The sequence below is a fragment of the Molothrus ater genome, chromosome 17 (genome assembly GCF_012460135.2).
Source record: "Molothrus ater isolate BHLD 08-10-18 breed brown headed cowbird chromosome 17, BPBGC_Mater_1.1, whole genome shotgun sequence".
In the NCBI taxonomy this organism is placed as follows: domain Eukaryota; kingdom Metazoa; phylum Chordata; class Aves; order Passeriformes; family Icteridae; genus Molothrus; species Molothrus ater.
Genome location: NC_050494.2, coordinates 14,271,603 through 14,292,888, shown reverse-complemented (window position 1 = coordinate 14,292,888; position 21,286 = coordinate 14,271,603). Strand labels below are relative to the sequence as shown.

The window sequence follows — 21,286 nt, the reverse complement described above, 5'->3', positions numbered from 1 at the left end:
CATGAGTTTATTGCTGGATCTTGTTTGTAACTGGATTTATAACACACCTGAAACAAATGTTTCTTTCACAGGCAGCATGGTATGGAGACAACCTTTCCCATAAAGGCAGACAAAATAAAATACAAAACGAAAGAAAACCCCCCACCCCAATAAATATTTTATTGGAAAAGATCTCATATATGAGCTTTAAAAACAATAAATTCATTTTGTCACAGGTAAGTAAATATTGCATCAAAGTAACAACTGAAGGTTCCTGGAGGAGGAGTGGGGACGAAAAAAATGCTGCTAGTTTTCCTGACAGGAAAGAAGAAAGCAAAGGCAGAAACAGAACACAAAAACTAGTTACTAACCCAACTACTGTTTCCCCCTCAAGAAAATAACATTTTAAAAACTCAAACAAACAAATGAACTAAAAACCCACCCCAAAATTAAAATCCTATAGCTGTCACAATTTTGGGGTAAGCAATGCAATTTTTATCACACTAGTGCTATTTAAATACTCCTGCTATTATAAATTAGCTGTGCTGCCATGCCCTGGGGTTCACTCGCTGAGCCCTGCTCCTGTGTTTGTGTGGAGCTGTTGGTATGGAGCGTGTTCCATGGAGATCAATTGTAACAAGCTCCCCTTCTCAGGCTCTTCCTCTCTGAGGCAGCATTTGTGGACTCACAGCTCCTGCCTCAGGATCAGCCCCATCAGCAGAAAGGGATTCAATGTATTTCCCTGGATTCATGGGCACCTGGGAGCAGTGCTCTGCAATATTTCTGCATTTGTGAACATCAGATGCCTTCATGGCTGCACTGGTTTGTCTGCGTCCCTCGCTTACCAAGGGGAGGGCAAAAGCAATTTGAGGTCACGCTGGTCCCTAATATTCTGAAAATGGAGTATCCAAGTGTACACACTGCTGTTGGAAATGCTTCTTTGTAGGAAAATGTAACTGGGACACAAGATTAACATATCAAAATTGCAGAAGGTATCAAAGTAAGTACAGAAATTATTTTTTAAAGAAAGCAGGACCTTATTATCATTTTAAAAATAAAGCTTCTATTTTCCCTTTTAGTTTTCTCTCCCCATCAAAAAAACTCTCCAGTCTCTCATCAACTCCAAGACAAGATCAGATTACAATCTAGTACATCTAACAATCACTCCTCTGAGCTGGCACTGGCAGTGTAAATAAAGACTACTTTATGTTAAATATGAAGTCAGCATAAGCCCTGAACCATGCAATAAAAGATTAGGTGGATCATCAATAACAGTCAACCTATGCTGACAGAAATTTTCTGTGCTTTATTCTTGGAAGTACTCTGTGAACTCCCAGCAGGGCTGTATGGAACAGCCCTAATTCCACTTAAAATGTGGGAAATCTAGGATAGGAAAGCAACATCACAGCACAATCTCGCTATACTGCACGGTGGACCTAAGTGATGGAATTTCTACACCAAAACAAACAAAGAAAAAAAAAACGGCCTCCCAAAAAAGCTCCCCCAGCAGCTCAGAGATCAGGAAACCCAACCTGTCTTTCAACTTCACAGAAACAGAACGTGCCATGAATAGCTGGATCAGGTCTGAATCACAGGTTGTACAGAACTTGTGACTAAAATAGCTCTATAAGCTTACCTTACAGCAGGCACACAGAGCCTGCCTCCCTCCCCACCTTTATCTGAGATCAAATTGTTTATCACATTCCTTCCTCATACGTCAGCTCCTTGTGATGAAAGCTAGCCAGTGATTAATACATTTTATTAGGTTGGTTCCAGTGACTTGAAATGAATTTGCCCTGACTCCTCAGGCTCGCTCCCACACCCACTGCCTGGCACTCCAGCCATGCTAGGAATGCACAATAGAAAACAAATTATCTTAGGCGATACCTCATAAATCTATAGCAGTAAAATTAACTGCACAGCGTCTCCGAGCAGAAATCAGCTTCAGGAGGTTTTCCCTCCCTTTCTCCAGGAGAAAAGAGCCAACCCAACAGCTTTAAAGCCCCAGAGAAATCACTGTTCCCTTGTCTCTTGCACTCCTCTCCGTGCTCAGCTCATTAAACAGAGCTGTAGAAGACAGATATGGAAAGCAGTCCAAACTCTTTGCAATGTTATAATTACAAAGTGACAGAATAAGAGGTTTTATCCTGGTCTTGCTCTCATAGCTGTAATCTGCCTACTACTGCACCAGGATCACAGATTCTATCTGAATTTACAGGCTGAATTCTCCATGCATCCTTCTGCAGTGTAAAACCAAAACATGCTGGATAAAGGACGAGAAGACTTGAATCAGCCTAGACACCGTCTGGCAGCAAACTATACTTAACTATTAACAATATCCTCTGTGCTAATTACAGCTTGTCTTGGCTCGAGTGAGAGCTGCAATTCCTTTGCCTTTGGCGTGATGGGAGGAAGATCAACTGTACAAAAATCAGCACCGACTTAGAAGTGATTCAGCACTGGATGCTTTTTATTTAATTACCGATTACCAAGTGAGACTTGAGAACTGACTAGACACCCGTGGCGTGCCTCAGGTGCAAGGCATTGTTTGAGCTCCCATCACCGCCATGCAGATCTACATCTCCCCACACAGATCTACACCATGAAACCTCACACTGCGTTCTCCTCTACCAGATTTATGGATAATGGAGGGACCTGTAATTCAAAGGTCTGTTGACATAATGAGATTAACGTACATCCTTTCTTCTTGTCCATACACGTGACAAGTCTTTTTCTTTCAGACAGTTTACAATCTCTGGGGATTGTACTTTTGTCAGGGTAGCTTAACTGGCCTTTAGACTAAATTGATCTGTCTCAGAATTAATACAACAAGGAAGGTTATCTCTGACGTTACCAGATCCCACAATCTTATTTGCAACTAAAATGAAAAAGAGCTCCATGAACACCTTTACAGGTGGACACAGAACCACATCCTGAAAGGAAGACTTCAAACTCTTGGCCTGACCAAGATTTATTTATGTAATGTGCAAACATCAACTAACGCTGGTGTGGTTTGTGTGTTACACCCGTGGGACCCCGAGATCCCCGAATCACAGAACTGCTGCGGCTGAAGGGATCCTTGTCCAGAGCTGGCTCAGCCCATCCGCAAGCTCGATGGCTGAGGGCTCGGAGTCTCCAGGATGGCGGCTCCTCAGGGCTGTGGGGTGAGGGTTAGGGTTACGGCTGGCTCCTCAGGGCTGTGGGGTTAGGGTTAGGGCTGGCTCCTCAGGGCTGTGGGGTGAGGGTTAGGGTTGGTTCCTCAGGGCTGTGGGGTGAGGGTTAGGGTTACGGCTGGCTCCTCAGGGCTGTGGGGTTTAGGGTTATGGTTAGGGCTGGTTCCTCAGGGCTGTGGGGTGAGGGTTAGGGTTAGGGCTGGCTCCTCAGGGCTGTGGGGTAAGGGTTAGGGTTAGGGCTAGCTCCTCAGGGCTGTGGGGTGAGGGTTAGGGCTGGCCCCTCAGGGCTGTGGGGTTAGGGTTAGGGTTAGGGCTGGCTCCTCAGGGCTGTGGGGTTAGGGTTACGGCTGGCTCCTCAGGGCTGTGGGGTGAGGGTTAGGGTTAGGGCTGGCTCCTCAGGGCTGTGGGGTGAGGGTTAGGGTTAGGGCTGGCTCCTCAGGGCTGTGGGGTTAGGGTTAGGGTTAGGGCTGGCTCCTCAGGGCTGTGGGGTTTAGGGTTAGGGCTGGCTCCTCAGGGCTGTGGACGACCCGGAGCGCGGCACGGAGGCTCCTGAGGGCCGCGGGAGGATACGGAGCCGCGGGATGGCGGCTCCCCGGCGCGGGAGGTGCCCGCGGAGGCAGCGGGAGCCGATCCGCGCTCCAGCCCCGTGCAGGACAACGGCTGCGGAGGCAGGGCCTGCACCTGCAGCGGGTACAGGAGCACAGAGCCCGCACCGCTCCCGCGCCGCTCCCGCGCCGCCGCCTCCATCTTGCGCTGCGGCCGCAGGTGCGCGGCCCCGCCCGTGCGCGGCCCCGCGGAGGCGGCGCAGGCGCGCGAGGGCCCCGCCCCGGTGCCCGGCAGGTGCCGGAGCCGCGCGGCCCCGCCCCGGCCTCGGCCGCGCTGAGGGCGGAGGCGGCGGAGCGGCCGCGGGTGCCGGGGCTCTTGGCTGGGCCGCGCCGCTGCCCGTCCCGCAGCGCTCCGGCGGACACAGGAGCCAGAGCAGCGGACGCAGCGACCGCGCGAGGCATGAACCGGGCTCAGCGCGGGGCCGCGGGCAGCCGCGGCCTGGGCACCATGGAGGTGAAGAGCAAGGTGGGAGCCGCCGCCGCCGCCTGAGGGCCGCGGGCGCGGGGGAAGGAGCGGGCCGGCCCTGCGGGGCCGTCGGGCCGCGGTGTCGCTGCGGGGACAGGACGGGGACAGGGACGGCGTCAGCTGCTGACTCACCTGCCCGAGGGGCCGCCGGGGCACGGCCCGCCGGGGCCTGAGCGCTCCGCAGGCCACCGGGCTCGGGCGGGCGGGCCCCGGCGCTCCCTCCCCACCTGGCCCCGCTGCCCCCGGCGGAGGTGGTGGGGTCGCTTGCTGGGTGCGCTGTCTGCGGGGAAAAAATATAAATGGTTTTGAGGGGTTTAAAAGAAAACAGGTAAATGGAGTTGGCCCCTGAGTCTCTGGACGGACTGAAAGACGTACAGACAAATATGTACGGAAAGCGTGGGATCACTGGGCCAAGGAGGTGTTTTTAGACATGCTTGGGCAGTGGAGTACATGATCTCCAGAGGATCCTTCCAACCCTAACAGTTCTGTGATAATTTGCAAGCGTCAGGATCCTCTATTTGTCCGAATTGCAATGAGTGCGTTTGTTAGTGACTGTTTCTGTAGTTACCTTTTTTCCCTAATGATTATGTCTTTCTGTAGCTTTTTGTGCGGTACAGCGTAGGCTCACAGTAGAGGTAGAGGTGAGCCCTGGCTAGCTTATCCAAAAGTGGAGTTTGCCTTCTCTTAGAGGCCCCGAGAGACTTTTACCCTGGCAGTGTTGCAGGAGTGTGTGCTTGTGTGTTCCGCAGAGATCACCTATGTCAGGTGCTCACAGCTTTGCCCAGCTCTGTAAATTCTCCCATGCGTGTATCCACTTCTCTTCTGTTTTTAAATTTTTTTTGATGGTTAGACAAAGTTTTTCTGATAAAATTTAGATATTTTGAGAGAAATTAGATTTTTTTTCTGCTTTATATTTGTAATAATTTCCAATTGTAAAACTGCTGGATGTACAGTATGAGGTGGAGTGTCTCTCTTAGTTAAAGAAATGTTGAGTTAAAGTCCCTTTTTCATTGCCTAGGCAGATTGTAAGTGCGTCCACGTGGGAATGTGTTTTCTTTCCATTGGTGGCCACATGGCTTTCTTGGGTTGTTTTTGAAGGGGGGAGCAGCCTGTGCTCTGCCCCCTCCTTTCCTGCTAGTGAGGTGTTGGAGCAGCAGTGCAGGTGAAGCAGTCAGGACTCGAGCTGTGTGGATGTTTCAGGATAATGTATCATTTAGAGCTGGAACTTCTGGACAGTGTGAGGTTGGTCTCTACAGCCTGAATGAGGCTGATTTCTTTAAAGTGTTCAATTTCCCTGTGGCCTAAACCAGCAAGCACAGGAGTTTCAGATAGCAGTTAAGTTAGTACTGTGATGGTGAAGTCTTTCATTTATGCTCTTATAATGTTGAGAATGATCAGTATGATGTGCTTACAAACCCAAATCACTTGTTTCTTCAGCCCTACTGTTTCCCCGCTGTGTGTTTTCCTTGATTTAAAATCTATCTAGGGGATCAGCCCTGGGATGTGTTCCTGGTGTTTGTACAGAGAAATGTAGCCCTAATGAATAGGGATTGTCCCTCAAGTGCATATTATGGAGCAGGATTCAAGGCATTCTTAGAACTACTTGTTACTAATGCATTATTTAACAGCACCTCAATTTAATATCGCAGAGGAGTCATCTTCCTTCTATGAAAATGAGCAATTCTGGAGAGAAAGAAGAAATGCCTGTGTGGGAGGTGGAGGGAGCCATTCCTGTGGAGTGGCCTGGGCTTTGAAGGCTGCTCCATGATGCACAGCTCTTTATTTAGATATTCCAAATCAATAATTGTGCCTCAGCTGACAAGGCTGAGCCCAACTGTGCTTGCAGTTACATGAGCACAATCCTTTTGTTAGTTTAGTTTATTCAGTTTGGGTAACTGCTCTGAGCTTGCCCTGGCGATTCCCGTAGTACTTGAATTCCAGTCAGCCCATTTTCTTGCCATGGAAAACAAAGCTTTATACCCCAGACTACAGTTCCTAGTGATGGTATGGAACCCCCAAGTTTCTAGTTCTATATAGTCTAGTTCTCTATATATTAAAATTCAGGTTTCCCCCTTTTTCATGACTTGGAATAACATTTTTTTCTGAGTACAATCTTAAAAACTGGTAAGCCAGAGAAGATGACTGCAGCTCATGTTCTGTCAGTGATGGAGACTTGCACCGAGCATCTCTGTGCTGTGTTTCAGAGGACTAAAAAGGGTGACCCATAAATGAGTGTTAAGTGAGCATCCCGGGTGCCTTCGTGGTGTGCTCCATGGCTCCCCTGCCTTCTCCCGGGGGAGGCACAGAGGCAGGAGGGCTTGTGAAGAGCTCAGGTGGCAAGGAGCCTTCTCTGCTTAAGTTACTGCTCTAGGACATCAAGTGCAGGCCTGTTTCATGGGATGGAGGGCAGCATGGGATAGAAATGTCTGCAGACATCTCCGCGGTTCAAATAATGGAATTGCGCTGTTGGACTTGTCTTTTATCTGCTTTCTAATAGTATTGAGCAAACTGGGTTAGGAAATACGAGTGGGTTAGGAGTATTTTGGTATTTGCACCAAATGTATATTAAATAACGTGGAAAAAAATAAAAATCACACGTTTGAAAATCTGGACCTTTGCTTGCTGTGGTAAGATTCAACATTTATTCCAACCTGAGGGTGCGGTTGTTGGCTTTTTAAAACTTTTATTACTGAATTGTGTTTAAGCTGTGTAATCCTTGAAAGCCAAACAGTTCCGATGTGTGCCGTGCACGGGCAGTTCCTGCGGGGCTCACAGCTGGGGCAGGACCAAGTCCTGCGCTGATGTCACGACTGAGCTCTGCTGCCTCTGACGCGCCGGGAGTTCCTCCCGTGGGCTGGGCTTTTGTTTGTAAGCAGGTACGAATCATCCCTTCTGCCTCATTAGTCAGTGGTAGGGTAATTGCAGGTTTTTTAGAGCAGGAATGTTCCCAGATAATTCCTTTATTTGAAGCTTTTGGAGGAAGGTGGGGTGTTGAAGGTGGAGCTTGTTTTGGGTTAGGTGGTGTTAACGTGCTAACAACGAGGTCCTTGTCTGCTGATTTTCAGTGCTTTGTTTGTATGTGAGAGCTCCAAGGCTTTTATTCTCCAAAGGATTGTAACAGGTGTGAGGTGAAGTGCACCTCCACACCTCCTGTGTGTAAGAGACACCCGAGTATGTGATACTGAGGCTCAAACGTGCACTCAGAGCATTTTGTTCTGGTGCGCTTCTCTCTACTTAAAACTAAACTTGCTAAAGAAATTATTTAAAATCTTTATTTTCACTGTAGGTTAGCAATAGAATTCACACACACAAAAGCAGCCAACTGAGTGTTTTTGAATTATTAGCTTATTATCCTTTTAATTCGTATACAGTCTGTTCTGGTTTTTGTAACCTGGCTGCTGCTATCTCTGGATTCCTTTTGACGTCTCTGGTATGTTGTGTATGTGCCTGATACGGAGGATTTAGAGTAATTTTTATCCAATATTCTGTTTGCTTTGGGTCCTGCCCTTATTAGGCAGAACACCAACATTTTACTAGCTATGTGTGGTAAAAATCACAATTTGTCTAGTCTACATCAAATGCTCATCCTTTTCTTGGCACCCAGTTGAGTCTCTGCCTGCCTCCACTGTATTATTGCCTTAATAAGCAACATGTTTTAATAAGTGTTTGCTTTAGAGATGATGTAGGAGGCTGAGCTTGAGTGGATTTGTGAGCTGGGTTTTTTGTTGAATGATTATGTTGACTACAAACAAATGCTACCCCTTAAAGTAGTGTCAGTGACTAATTTTTTTTTTTTCCATATTTTCTGAACCTTACCAGATTTGGAAAATCCAGATTCTATACCCTGGATAGAACCCTGATTTAAAAGACCGTTGCAATCAAGACTTGAGCCTTGCTCATGCGCAGGAATCTTCTGAATGCTCTTAAAGGCAGTGGCTGTCGCCTCTGTCATCTCGGAGCCGAGATCAGCTCCCCGGAGCTGGGCTGCACGCGGGTTGTGCTGAAAGGCAGCAGCTCTTCCTGTGGTCCTGGGGCCATTTTCACTTCCTGCCCAAGCAGCCGGGGCTGTGAAGGCTGCTCAGCCTTGCTGGGTGGCCCACGGTTGTGTAACAATCTCTGCACGCTGTTCTCAAGGGCACGGGTAGTTGTCAGAACCGAATTCCAGGTAGGCACACAGCACAGGCTGGTACTCCCAGCCCTGCTTTCAGTGCCACAGCAGTGCTGCCTGCAGCCATCCCTGCCCCGGTCCGTCACTCAGTGCTCCCGTTACATGGAGCAGTGGAACAGCCCTGGCACGCTCAAAGGTACACATTTCACCAGCTACAAAACTAGTTCTAACTTCGGGGAAAAAACAACTGTTTTCACTGACTGCTTTATACCATGTCAGAATTGTTTGTTGTAGGTTTTAGTGCACTTTTAATTCCATAACATTTCTGGTTTAACATTAAATAATCGTTGCTTCCGTTTTAATGATGTAAGATGTATTTTGTTGTAGTTTGGGGCAGAATTTCGACGATTTTCTCTGGAGAGATCGAAGCCTGGAAAGTTTGAGGAGTTCTATGGATTACTGCAGCACGTGCACAAGATCCCAAACGTTGATGTTCTGGTGGGGTACACGGACATTCACGGAGACCTGCTGCCTATCAATAATGATGACAATTATCACAAAGCAGTCTCTACAGCCAATCCTCTCCTCAGGATTTTCATTCAGAGAAAAGGTAAGAGCACTTGGAGAATGTGAATCATCTGTTCATCCAGTTGCAGTGTGATGTATGGAGGAAAAAACCCTTCAGTCCTATTTCTTCATGTCAAATTCCGTAATAATTATGAGTCATGAAAGGTATTCACAACTTGTCTCTCTTGCAAGAGCTTCCTCAGGCAACCTATTTATACTTTGTGATATTTTGCTTATATTTAGTTGAGTTAAAGTCAAGTTAAATCTCTAGCAAATGCTTCTTTCTGGTTTTATGTAAGCAGATGAAAATAAACTTTTAACCTCTAAGTTTTTCTGCTCTGTATGTTGGATACTTTTCACTGAAAATTCCAGTCTTGATCAGACAAGAAGATAGACCATTACAGGATGGAAGGTAATATCAAAAATGTTATTACATGAAGTATTAAATGCAATATTAAAATATAAATTCCAGACTAACTTTGTAATATGCTACTCTTATCACACTTTCCTAATAAAACATCTTGAAGTTTTCAGTTTCCAAGCTTATATCAGTTAGCAAACCTCAGGAGTGAGGGCTGCTTGCTTTGATGGTTTGCCTGTAAAAGTACTGTGTCTGCTCTGGTTACGTGTTCCTACTGTCTGCTTTTGTTCATTAAGGGAAAAAAATCCAATTGGAAGTTTGTATTTGTTCTTGTGGTGTTGTTCCAGGTTGTTGTGAAGACAGGCATCTTTTCCTTAGAAAATGCTTGGGCATCAGAACCTTTTGTCAACTCCCACTCCAAAAAGTGAACAACTCCACAAGAGCCTGACACAAACCCAATATTCATAACCAGTGTGGCTGCTTGGCAGCTGCTGGGTGCTGGCAAAATGTTTGTTTTGTTTGTGTTGATAGTATAGAGTGTGCTCTAAGGCCTGTGCTCTCAGTGCTGAAGTGCCAAAGGCATGAAGCATTTCCTTTAGCAGAACCTGGAGAGAGACAAGGCCTGTGATTCCATCTAATCCCCTACAGTAGCCATATGACAGGAAGGGATAAGCCCCTTTGTCAGACTGGGATTATTGAGTTTATATTTTAACACCATATGGTTTTTAGATTGTTCCTACTGTGACAGGTCCAGCGTTGCCTGTTCCTAGTGTTGTGTTTATCATGCACCTTTAGTTTCCTACAGTCCTTTACCTTGATTTGATCCAGGTGGATTATTTGTTACTACTCTGGTGCCAGGAGTTGATAGAATGCACAAAAGTAGAAGATGATGATTCCATTTTAGTTTATCAGAACAAGAATTGATGAGTAGGAAAAGCTGTGCAGGAAGTTCCAGGTGTCACTGCCTTCCCTTGGGCACGAGAGCCTTCTGCCTCTGGAGTTTCAGGGAATAAAGAGCCCAGGCTGGCACCACAGTCCCCACTGCACTTTGCTGGGAATTAGTTGTGATCACACTGATCACATCCATTGATGAAATTGGGGCTTTGCCTTTACTGACATCTTTGCATGACTGACTACTTTACATCAGAGTAGATGTTTGTTTGATGGAAAATACAGAAACAACTTTATTCTGTATTTAATTTGTGATGGTTTGCCTGTAACCAAGGCTGGATTGGTGGAGTTAAGGATGGTTCATATTTTGTGCAGTGTGATTTAAGTGTCCTTAATTCATGGATTGAAGCAACCTTACTGGCTCTGCCTCTGGAATGGGAAAGAAATGTCTTCGCAGATACCTGCTATTGATGGGGCTGCTTTGATCTGGGCTGGTTTGGAACTATATTAAGTGACACAAGTTACTTTTCCACCTGCAAGGCTACTTGTGGCTTTCATGCATTCTCTTCAATCAGCTGAAAAGTTTTTGTGGGTTTTGTAATGGAACTTTGACTTCTTTTGTATTTCCAGCAGCAGTAGTTGGGAATTTAAGATCTTTGAAAAAAAGCCACTGTGGGGAAAGAGAGAGAAAGTGTTTTGATTCTTTATAATCTATGAAATTTTTATCATACTGTCTTAACTATTTAGAAACTTCAAGTAATTTGTGCAAAGCCAACTTGAGGTATGAGCAGACTGCAGTGAAATCTAATGTAAATAGTATTAACTTCTTAGTATATTGCATCCAAGGAACACCTTGAGGGGTTGAAATGGGAGCTGCAAGATGTTCTGCTTCTACTAATAAGCAATGGTTGTGATAATGGGACTCCAGAATTTGGGAAGTGTTATGCCAGAGTAACAACTCTTCTCTTTCCTGTTTGATTTTGACTTCTCATTTCTGAAAGCTTTGTTTGTCCAGAACACTTATGTGGCTTGGTTGATGTGATGTGGTAAAAAACCTAGAGATCCTGTAATGAAATCACAAATTATTCCTCTCAGGGTCCTCTAACTGTATTTCACAAAATTCCTTTAAAATACTTTATAAACTGCTCCAGTGCTAAAATCCAAATTGGGGCTTGATGTTGCTCAAGTCAGGATTGGCTGTCAGCTTGCAGAAAACATTCCTCGCTGGAATTTCATTCTGCAGTTTAACAGATTAACAGGTACTGTTGACATCTGGTATTTAAAGGTTAAACTGATGTATTGTGATTAAATCCAGATGTATGGGAGTCACTCTGTCTGTGAGAAAAACCCTTCTGAAGAGAAGATGGAGGGGAACAGTCTGCATAGGCTGAAGGGCAGCTTGATGTGGGGAGCTTTGCATTGTAAATACGAGAACAGCAGAGATAACAGAAGATACATTTCATTATAATGTCCTTAACAGTCCCTCGAAGGATTCTAAATTACAGTATCCAACTCCTGCAAGTTCTGCATGGATGTGGCTGTATTTAGAGAGAAATGGGTTCTTTGGTTAATCCACTTGTGCCTCTTGAGAGACACTTTGTCACTGAGAAGCTTTACTTTGCTGGGAAGTAAGAGCAGTTGGCTTTTTAAACAGCTCTTTGTAGACTAGCCTAGCTGTTCTGAGGCCTCTTCCTAAAAACACAGCTTGCTTTCCTAAAACCATATTTTGTTATATTTCATGACTAAATAGGAGGAGATTTGTTGGGTCATATTTAAAAAATGCTAAATTGCATCTCTGTTCAAATACGCTAACTACTTGGGGCTTTGAAAATTGAATTCTTAACGGGTAACTCTACATTGATTTGCAAACGGGTCGGGAAAATATTTCAAAAATCTGTCTTCAATAACATTAAATTGAAACCAGATTTGGCATTTGTGGGCTTTTGTTTTCAATTTCATGTCATAAGTCTGTACAGATCGGTGCCACCTTGAGCTTGAAACTGCTGGGGGGAGAAATCCTTCCTGCCCTGTGTGGACCTTCTCCTTCACACTATCTGTAGTTAACACCTTGTCCTTTGGCTGTAGGCCAAAATATTTTTGCCGGGGCTTTAAACTGATTAGTGAGGTGCCAGAACAAAGATGCCTTTGTACTTGAGAGTATTGCTTTAGAAAACTTGTTTAGCAGTGGAAGAGAGGTTACCCAGAGTGTGCTGTTCTGGTGACGTTTGGGGAGATGAGTTTATCAACCTTCCACTATTTTTTTTCCTCACACATTCTCTAACCTTAACTGTTTATCTTAAGATTTGTGCTAGTTCTGAATTATTTAACTATTAAGAGCAGTTATAATGAAAAAAAACTTTCCCTCTGGTTTGTCAGAGTTTCTTAAATGTTTTGACATCTGGCTTGCAGTTTTGGGATGCTTTTACTTCAGCCATGTGTTCTGTAACTTAAGAAAGTTACTAAAAACAAAACCACCAGCTCAATTTAAGACTTCTGATTTGTCTTCTGAAAGAGACTTTAAAGTTCCTTTCTTTTCCAAGAAATGTTTTTCTACTCTTAATTTTTGTTTAGAAACTCCTTTGGAATCTGTTATTTGCATACAGAGATTTACATAATATTTCTTTCAAAGCCAGTCCTGTTGCAGCTGATCTTTGTGCTTCTCTGCTAACTGGAAAAAATTGATTAGGACAGGAGTTCCCAGCTGATAGTTGTGGAAGGCAGCCTGGGAGGTGGTTTCTGTGAAGGAAGTTGGGAACAGTTCGAAATCTAACTTGGGTAAAGAGCACAAACTGTCTTTGATCATTTACAGGACATGATAGATCTACTTGGATGTAATAAATTTGTTTGTGTATCTAGCTCATGCCAGACTTCCTGCAGGGTGTGTGTCCTGCCATGAAGGTGAAGAAGCCTTATAGCCACTGTGGCAAGCTGGGATCATTGAATGCTTTACATATTTGATATGACAGAATAGGTAAAATACCACAGTCTAATTCTCGGACCTTGTGCACTTTGAATTTAAGGAGAAAACCCCATCAACTGAACACCTTTACATGTTGCAATGACAGGGGAGAACACTCGTGGCAGAGTCAGTCCTGACAAAGCTTTGCTGTCCTGTTTTCTCGTGCCTTTTTCTAAACCAGCAGCTGTACTAAGAGCAGCAGGAGCCGAGTGCTGGGGTGGCACCAGCCTGCTGGGACCTGTGTCCTGGAGCCCTCAGCAGCAGCTTGCACTTCAGCAGGAGTGAGTGCAAGCGTTACCTTGTATTTAAAGTTAGACCTGTCTAGGATTGGATTTCACAATTGTCCTTTCCAGGTTGTTTTGTAAACAGTTGTAGTTCTAAATAAAAAAAAGAGAAGCTATTGCACCTCATTGAATTGCAAAAATTCTTTCAGTGAAACACCAGATGTCTAACTGGAAACTGGTTGGATGGGTTGTCAGGGGAGATAAGGGCAAAACTTCTGTCACTTTTCCCTTTGATCATAAATTTTTAGCAAACATGAAAAGAATTGTTCCATGTTGTCTGAAAAGTGAGTATGTTGTCAGCAGTGAATGGAGTACAGGGGTTTAACCAGCTGATCTTAGTCAGTCAGACATTCCAAAGGGCCATCTACAGAGAAAAGGCTGAGAGTTTGCATTTCTGTAGGTGTTTCACTTCAGACACTGCTCACCTGTTAAAAGGCTTTGGCTGGAGAGATTGAATGGTTTTTTAATGCACCAGCTCTTCAACACAGCTGACCTAACGCTCTTAGACATGTAACAATCAGATTTTAGGCTATTTCTAAAGCCTTTGTGCTTGATGTTAAGATCTAATGTTATATTAATTAAACCTTAAATTACAAAGTAACTGAGATTGCTATAGAAGTGCCTTCAGGCTATAGTAGGGCTGTGTGAATTAGGTATCTTCAGAAATAACTCCTGATTGTGTGAGTTAAATTGTTGAATAACTTTATCTATAAACATCAGTGCAAAAGATGCTTTGTGTTTAGCAAACAGCTAAGCAAGAGCTTTGCCTTCTTTATGGTGTAATTATTTTTTTAAACAAAGGAAATAAAAAAGAGATGTAAATGAGGCCATCATCAGGACACATTTTTCTAAAACATGTTGATGAACTATTGTGTACACACAAGCCAGGAGTTAACAATAAATCCTTTTGAGGGTTTTTTTTGTGGGCTAATTTAAATTTGTTTCTTTTCTTCTTGTCCTTTATCTTTTAGAGTACCAGGTCTAAGACAGCCTTCCTAGAGCAGCCAAAGCACTGTTCTTGTGTTCAGCAGCCCTAAAGGCTGGGAAGGGAAGGGAAGGGAGGAGTTGGTGTTACATGCTGCAGTAGTGTTAGCCTCTTGCTCTAGGAGTACTTTCTCTGGTCTATTTTGCTTGAAGCGTCTGAGGAGTCCAAATGTAACTGGTTCATGTCTGTATATCTCAGCCTCAGAAGCAAATGCACTCAGTGATTTCCTCAGCAGCTGGCAGCTGTCCTGAAATGCCACCAGGGCAGCATTGCCACAGTCAGACTAGTCCACAGATTGAATGTATAACCATTCTTCCACTTTCTTGGCTCTACCAATGGCATCTGAATGGGATAATACAAAGAAATCCCAACTTCTCTGGGTCCTGGGGTTAGTGCAGTCCAGTTCTGCATGATTATTGGGGTTTTCCCCTGCAGAACAAAGATGTGTGTAGTCTGAGTGATTGCATTCTATTTACGAGTGTAAATCAGAGGAAGCTCAGATCTGAATGTATTTAGGTTGATTCTTTTTGGTGAGTTATTGCGTATTAAAATGAAAAATGGAACCTTTGGTAAATAAGCATTTCAGAAATCAGTATTGCTTCCGCAGCACATGTTTTCTTGTCCCTTACAAGTAGTTGTGGGACTAATATGTTTTCTTTTGGATTTTTTAAGCTCTAAGCCATTTGCCTATTCCTGTATCAAGCTGTGGCAGTTACAGCATTGCCTGCATGAACAGTTTTGCTTGAAGTATTTGTGTGCGAGGTCTCTTTGTTTCTGCTCCACAGCCATTTTACCTACATGGCGTGGGGGCAGGGAAGAGTGCAGAATGGAATAAGCCTTCTGGAGTTTGAATCCAGGTCACTTGGCTGCCTCCCAGTAACTAGGCAATAATAGGCACGCTGGCTGCTTTCCCTTTTTCATTCTTTCTTTTCCAATGATCTGAAACCTGAGGAGAGAAAACTAGCAAGTGGAATTACTCTGAATAAAATTAAAATGTTTCTAGGAATGTACTCACTCTTTCCATTCTACCCTTTCTCAGGCAGCTGTAGCTCTTTGTGTCTGCTGCTGACTGCTTTTAATTTCTTTTGCGCACACTCTTTCCTTCAGTAGTAGAAAACCAAAAGTATTCCAAGCTTTGTGTTTCATAACATTAAAGCTTTTGTTTCACGAGTAGAGAGGAATTCTTCTGTGGTAGTAAGGCTAACACCTTGTAGAGGAGCTGTTGGCCTCTGCTGAGCTAACACATGGGAGCAGTGCGGCCTGGCTGCTGCGGGCTCTAATCCCCGTGCGCTCTGTCTTACAGAGGATGCAGACTACAGTGCCTTCGGGACGGACACCATGACGAGGAAGAAGAACGTTTTATCCAATGTGCTACGTCCGGACAACCACAAGAAGAAGCCCCACATTGTCATTAGCATGCCCCAGGACTTCAGGCCCGTGTCCTCCATCATAGACGTGGATATTCTGCCCGAGACCCACCGCAGGGTGCGGCTCTACAAGTACGGCACCGACAAACCGCTGGGCTTCTACATCCGCGACGGCTCCAGCGTCAGGGTCACCCCGCACGGCCTGGAGAAGGTGCCGGGCATTTTCATATCCAGGCTGGTCCCCGGGGGGCTGGCTCAGAGCACGGGCCTGCTGGCTGTCAACGATGAGGTGCTGGAGGTGAACGGCATTGAGGTGTCAGGAAAAAGCCTCGATCAAGTTACAGACATGATGATTGCCAACAGCCGCAACCTGATCATCACGGTCAGACCCGCCAACCAGAGGAACAACGTCGTGAGGAACAGTCGGACTTCGGGCAGCTCCGGCCAGTCCACTGAGTCCAGCCTCCCCAGCAGCACTCCAAACGTGCTGGGCAGTCTGCTGCAAGGAGAGGAGGAGAGCGATGAGGAGGACATTATTATTGAAGACAGCGGCGAGCCACAGCAGATCCCAAAAGCTACGCCTGCCAGCGAAAGCATAGAATCCTTATCACAAATTGAACTCCTCCACGAGTCCACACAAAATGGATTCCTTCCTTCCAGTGAGATGAGCTTGAATCACTCAACAGGCAGCATTAGCATGGAGTATGAAGCCCCAGAGCCAGGCCGTAAGTCCTTAGAGGAAGATGGAACTATAATAACACTATGAAATGACACTGGTGTACTTTGTATAAGTAAGGATGCCATACATGTTTTAATTGGGCTTAATATGTAACACACTTTATACCTCTCCATCTACCAAGCACTGCAGTTAGATTAAAAGGAAGGAAAAAAGTAAAATCAAGAAATTCAAAATTACATAAGTTGACTAACTTCATTAATTCTGCACTTCAATGTAAATAATTCACAAAGCTGGACAATAATTGATAAATAGCTGAAATTGAATGAGGAAAATTTAAATTGAAAATGAAGGATAGCTAAGAGATGGCTGTGAGCTTTCTTTTAAAGGTACTTGATTTTTATTATTTTTTTATGCCGTATACTACTGGTTCTATAGCAGTAACCTTGCTCACCTGTGTGGCTGACCACCTCCCAGGCTGTGGTTTCACCTTCCTCTGAAGGACTGCTTTGTGTGATGGAGCTGCCCCAGCCACATCACTGCTGTTCTGCTGCTGCTCCGCTGGCAGAGCTGTGCGTGGGCTCTGGCAAGAGGGACCTGGAGAGGGCCAGAGGTGGCTGGGAAGGGATGGGGTGACTGGTCTGGCCCTGGCTGACACAGGGGCAGCAGGGCTCTGTGGGCAGTGGGGTTTGGAGGTCACTGTTCCTTTGTGAGTGAATGTGCAACCACAGGCGTGATAGTCAGGCACCATTACTGGTTTTAATGGCCAGGCTTGCTTTTAATGACTCTGATTTGGAAATTCAGATGTGAAAGTCTTAACACTAATGCATCAAAGACCTGTTCTCATTCTAGTTTGTAATATTTAAGGATATAATTTGATTTAGTTATTAATCCCAGTAAATTACAAACAAATCAAATGTAAACTTAATGCTATGGAAATAGCATAATGCAATCTCTGTTACACTTGCAGTCCTAGTAGAAACTGTAATGATTTCTACTAGCAAAGGTTTGTTGGAATGAGTCTGGATTGTATATAAGTGACTTTCTTCAAACCTGAACAAGTTAGAACAGTCTTGTTAAATCCCTGGATTAAAAAAAGTTTTAAATGAGAATGAGGCTTTTCTACACCTTGTTTGAGCCATGTGATTTTAACTTATTCATTACTAGGAACTGCTCTGTAAATGCAGATTGTTCTGTGCCCCTGGCTGGGTGTTGTGGGTATTACAGTGTTGCTCTGTGTGCAAACACTGATGACAAGTCCTGATGCTGCAAGAGCAAAGGTGTGTGTGTGTAACCACTGCACTCACTGGGACAGCTGCAGGGGAGGCTTCTGCCATTGTTTTATCCTTCCCCTTTTTGTATCTCCCACCTTACCCCTTCTGCCCTTGGTTCCCAACCAGACCCTCCTCTGGGAACAGAACTTGTAGCAGGAAATGAGCTGGGACCAATAGGACTGGGGAGAAGGATCTCCCCAGGGATGCCACGGCCTCTGTCAGGAGGAGTGGGGTGCTGCCAGTTCTGTCCTTGGTCCTGTGCTCCCCAGAGCAGCAGTCAGGTGCTTGGCAGTGTGTTCCACCCTCTGGGAAGGTGTGATGATGGGAAGGGAGACTGACCCCTTTCTTTTTTTCCCCTCAGTCTATTTGAGGAAAATCTACCTCTGGTAACTTTACTAACAGGAGACCAACTCAACTGTAAGTTTAATGGTAGGGCATCCGTAAAAGTCCTCACAGACTGTCAGAGCCTAAACCTGTGTTTGTTTCAGGTTTTTGTGATGGTGCAAACACTGCTGCACAAACAAATCCCTGCTGTTTGATGTTACAAAGTGCACATTGGAAGTTAGTATCTGATGAGCAGTTTTCTCAAACCTACAATGCCATTGGAGTCCAAGATGCCAAGAGAGGCATCCGTCCCTCTTAGGGTTTATGGAGAATAGGCACAGCAGGCAGTGATACTCTGCAAACACAGGTGAGGGGCTCTTTTGTTACACTTATTTATGGTTTCTTAGTGTGTGTGTGTGGAGAGCCCTGGAATCTTTTACAAGAGCAAGATCTTTCAAGTGTGTCTTACTTGTTTTGCTAATAATTATTGAAAATGAAGTAACTACATCCCCTTAGTGTGAAATGAGAAAAAGGAATGTTCATTCTGCAACATGGAGACTTTACCTGTGCATGTTTTCTCTCAGTGCTGCTCTACACTTCCTTTCTTTATGGAAGATTGTTTACTTTGACAATATCTTTATTTTCCTTTGTCAAAAGACTTTCCTTCCTGTATGAAATCACCAGTGGAGGGTGAGACTCATTATTCTGCTAGTTTGCACTTCTGTGCCTTTGGTTTACTTGAATGTATTGTGAATAATCAAAGGAATAAAGGCACTTGGATGGGAAGAGAAGAGAGGTCCAGAGGTACAGAGAATGAACTGGTAGTGCACCTAATGCAGGTGAAACGTTTTCATTCCGTGCAAATCCACTCTGGGGCTGGTGCGGCCCGTGAGGATTCTGAAGCTCAGATCACAGCTGGAAGGATGGAGTCGCCTGGGAGGGCTGAGTCTGGCAGGAGCCTGGGCAGGTGCCAGCCCTGAGGCTGCTGTGCTGCCAGGCACGTGTGTGGCTGGTCTGAACAATATTGATGCCAGTATTAAGGACTTGTAGAAATTTAACCGAGGTCCTTCTCTAAACTGCATGAGACTTCATCTCTTAGGACCTGTCCTGCAAACTGAGTAATCTAAACGTGAGATCATGTTCTTTTTGACGTAGATCGTGTTCTGTTTCACAGAAATTGGGTGACATGTAGTAAAACTAAGCATTTGGGACTTGATAAAAAAGAATAAAACTGAAGAATGTGTATTTACAGTTATAATGACAGACTGCACAGCATGCAATTGCTTAACACTGCAGTTACCATAAAGTTTCTAAAGTTCTTCCATATCTTACTAATACATACACTGTTAATTACAAAAGATTTTTAAATTGCTACTTCGGGATGATCAATGGTTGATTATGAGTGGCTAAATTTAATTTTATATATAAATGATACTGGGCTTCAGTATAGGGTTTTTTAAAATATGCTGATATTGTTAGCCTTTCATTCACTACCTCCTAAATTTTTAACATCTATACTGTTTTCTCCCTGGAAGACAATACTTACAGGCTTGACTGTTTTATATAGATTTTATCTATAGCTAAGAAAAGGAGAAAGAATTCCAGAAGTTATAGTGAGGATGCTGCGCATGATTGACAATGTTACGCTGCTATTGATGTAATCTGTGTATTAAGTATCCTGTGTGTGTAAATTGTATTTTCAATCCAGATTTTATAAATTAATTTATGAAATACCCAAATTATTTCAGAATGAAATGAAAAACTAAAATTCCTTTGACTAGTGTTATATGTTGTGTACATGCACAGAGGGGGACAAGTGATTCCTCCCTGGTGGTTGGGAGATCCAAGTGCACCTTAATAGGAAGAACAAATTCTTAATAGAATTAAGATGCATTTACTTTGAAGTTCTGCTGTGGTACTGGAGAAGTCAAGCCTAACTGTGAATCATATGTTTTTTTCCACACCTGAATTAAATTTAGGACAATGTTCTCACAAGCTGTCTTTAACATGTGTATTTTTGTGAATATTATGTATTTTCTAATTAAATTTTACTTGCAATGTGATTTTTACATGAATGAACTTGTTTAAAATGTCAAATATCAGTATTTTTCTTACAACTTTATTGTATAATGTACATTGGTATCTCACCGAATGAAGATTGATTTTACAAAAATCAAGCTAGATGTAGTTGTATATTAGTCTTATATTTTTACAGACCAAAATAATAAATGGATATAGAAATGAAATGTTTTTTTCTTAATTACTTTGTCAGATAAAATGAGGAAGAATGTATTCTTTTTCTCAAGTGTGACAACAGCTGGGGTTACTATTTCTCTGGTGGCCAGGGGAGCAGGCAGTGTTTTCCTGTATTATATTTCCAGTATTCTCCATGTGTCCCTGTGCCCCCCCTGGAGCAGAGCTGTGCCCCTGGGCAGTCCCTCAGTGCTGCTGCTCTCTGTGCTGTGCTGGCTCCTGGCACAGGTTCAGGTCCCTCCTGCTGTCACCTGTGTCAGCTGCTGCTGCTGCTGGGGACGCTGTCACTGCTGCTGTGAGTATCTCTAGAAGTGTCCATGGGACAGCTTGAACTCAACCCCATTTCACTTACAACTGTTTCCTCCTGCCTTGGCAGCCCTAGTAAACATTTACCCAGGGCGGAGAGACCGGGGCTGTGCTCAGCCCTTGGCCTGTGACTCTTGTTCCTGCTGCTTTGGGGCTGAGCACAGAGTTCTGCCTGCACCTCCTTCGTGTCTGTGGGCCTGGTTTGTCTGTGTGCTCAGGGCTCTGCATCCCTGCAGACAGAGGGCCTGGTTTGTCTGTGTGCTCAGGGCTCTCCATCCCTGCAGACAGAGGGCCTGGTTTGTCTGTGTGCTCAGGGCTCTCCATCCCTGCAGACAGAGGGCCTGGTTTGTCTGTGTGCTCAGGGCTCTGCATCCCTGCAGACAGAGCCCTGGGGAGGGACAGCGAGGCTGGGATCAGCAGTGCCTCAGTGCAGCCCAGAGAACCCAGGCTGCTGCCCTGGGCACTGGAGCGGCTTGGAGCTGGGGGAGCTGTGCTCTCTCTGCACAGGACACTGGGAAGGAAGGCTGGAAGCAGAGTGGCGTTCCTGGCACGCTGAGAGCTCTGCAGTGCATCCTCTGCCCTGGTCCCAGCAGAGCGAAGGCTGAGGAGCTGTCCTTGGGAATGGCTGTCAGAGGATGGAGTGAGCCTGACGGGGCTGGCTCTGCAGAGCAGGCACAGCACAGCACAGCAGCTGAGTGGGACTGCCAG

The 21,286-nt window shown here is 44.9% G+C and overlaps 1 protein-coding gene across 1 annotated transcript; it reads left to right on the top strand.

Annotated features, from left to right (window-relative positions):
- The first annotated feature begins 4,062 nt into the window (after positions 1–4,062).
- PARD6B (par-6 family cell polarity regulator beta) lies at positions 4,063–20,265 on the top strand. The gene is made up of 3 exons (XM_036395811.1): positions 4,063–4,223; positions 8,719–8,941; positions 15,682–20,265. The coding sequence occupies exons 1-3, from the start codon at positions 4,158–4,160 to the stop codon at positions 16,509–16,511; spliced, it is 1,119 nt and encodes a 372-aa protein (XP_036251704.1). The 5' UTR covers positions 4,063–4,157; the 3' UTR covers positions 16,512–20,265.
- Positions 20,266–21,286: the final 1,021 nt, after the last annotated feature.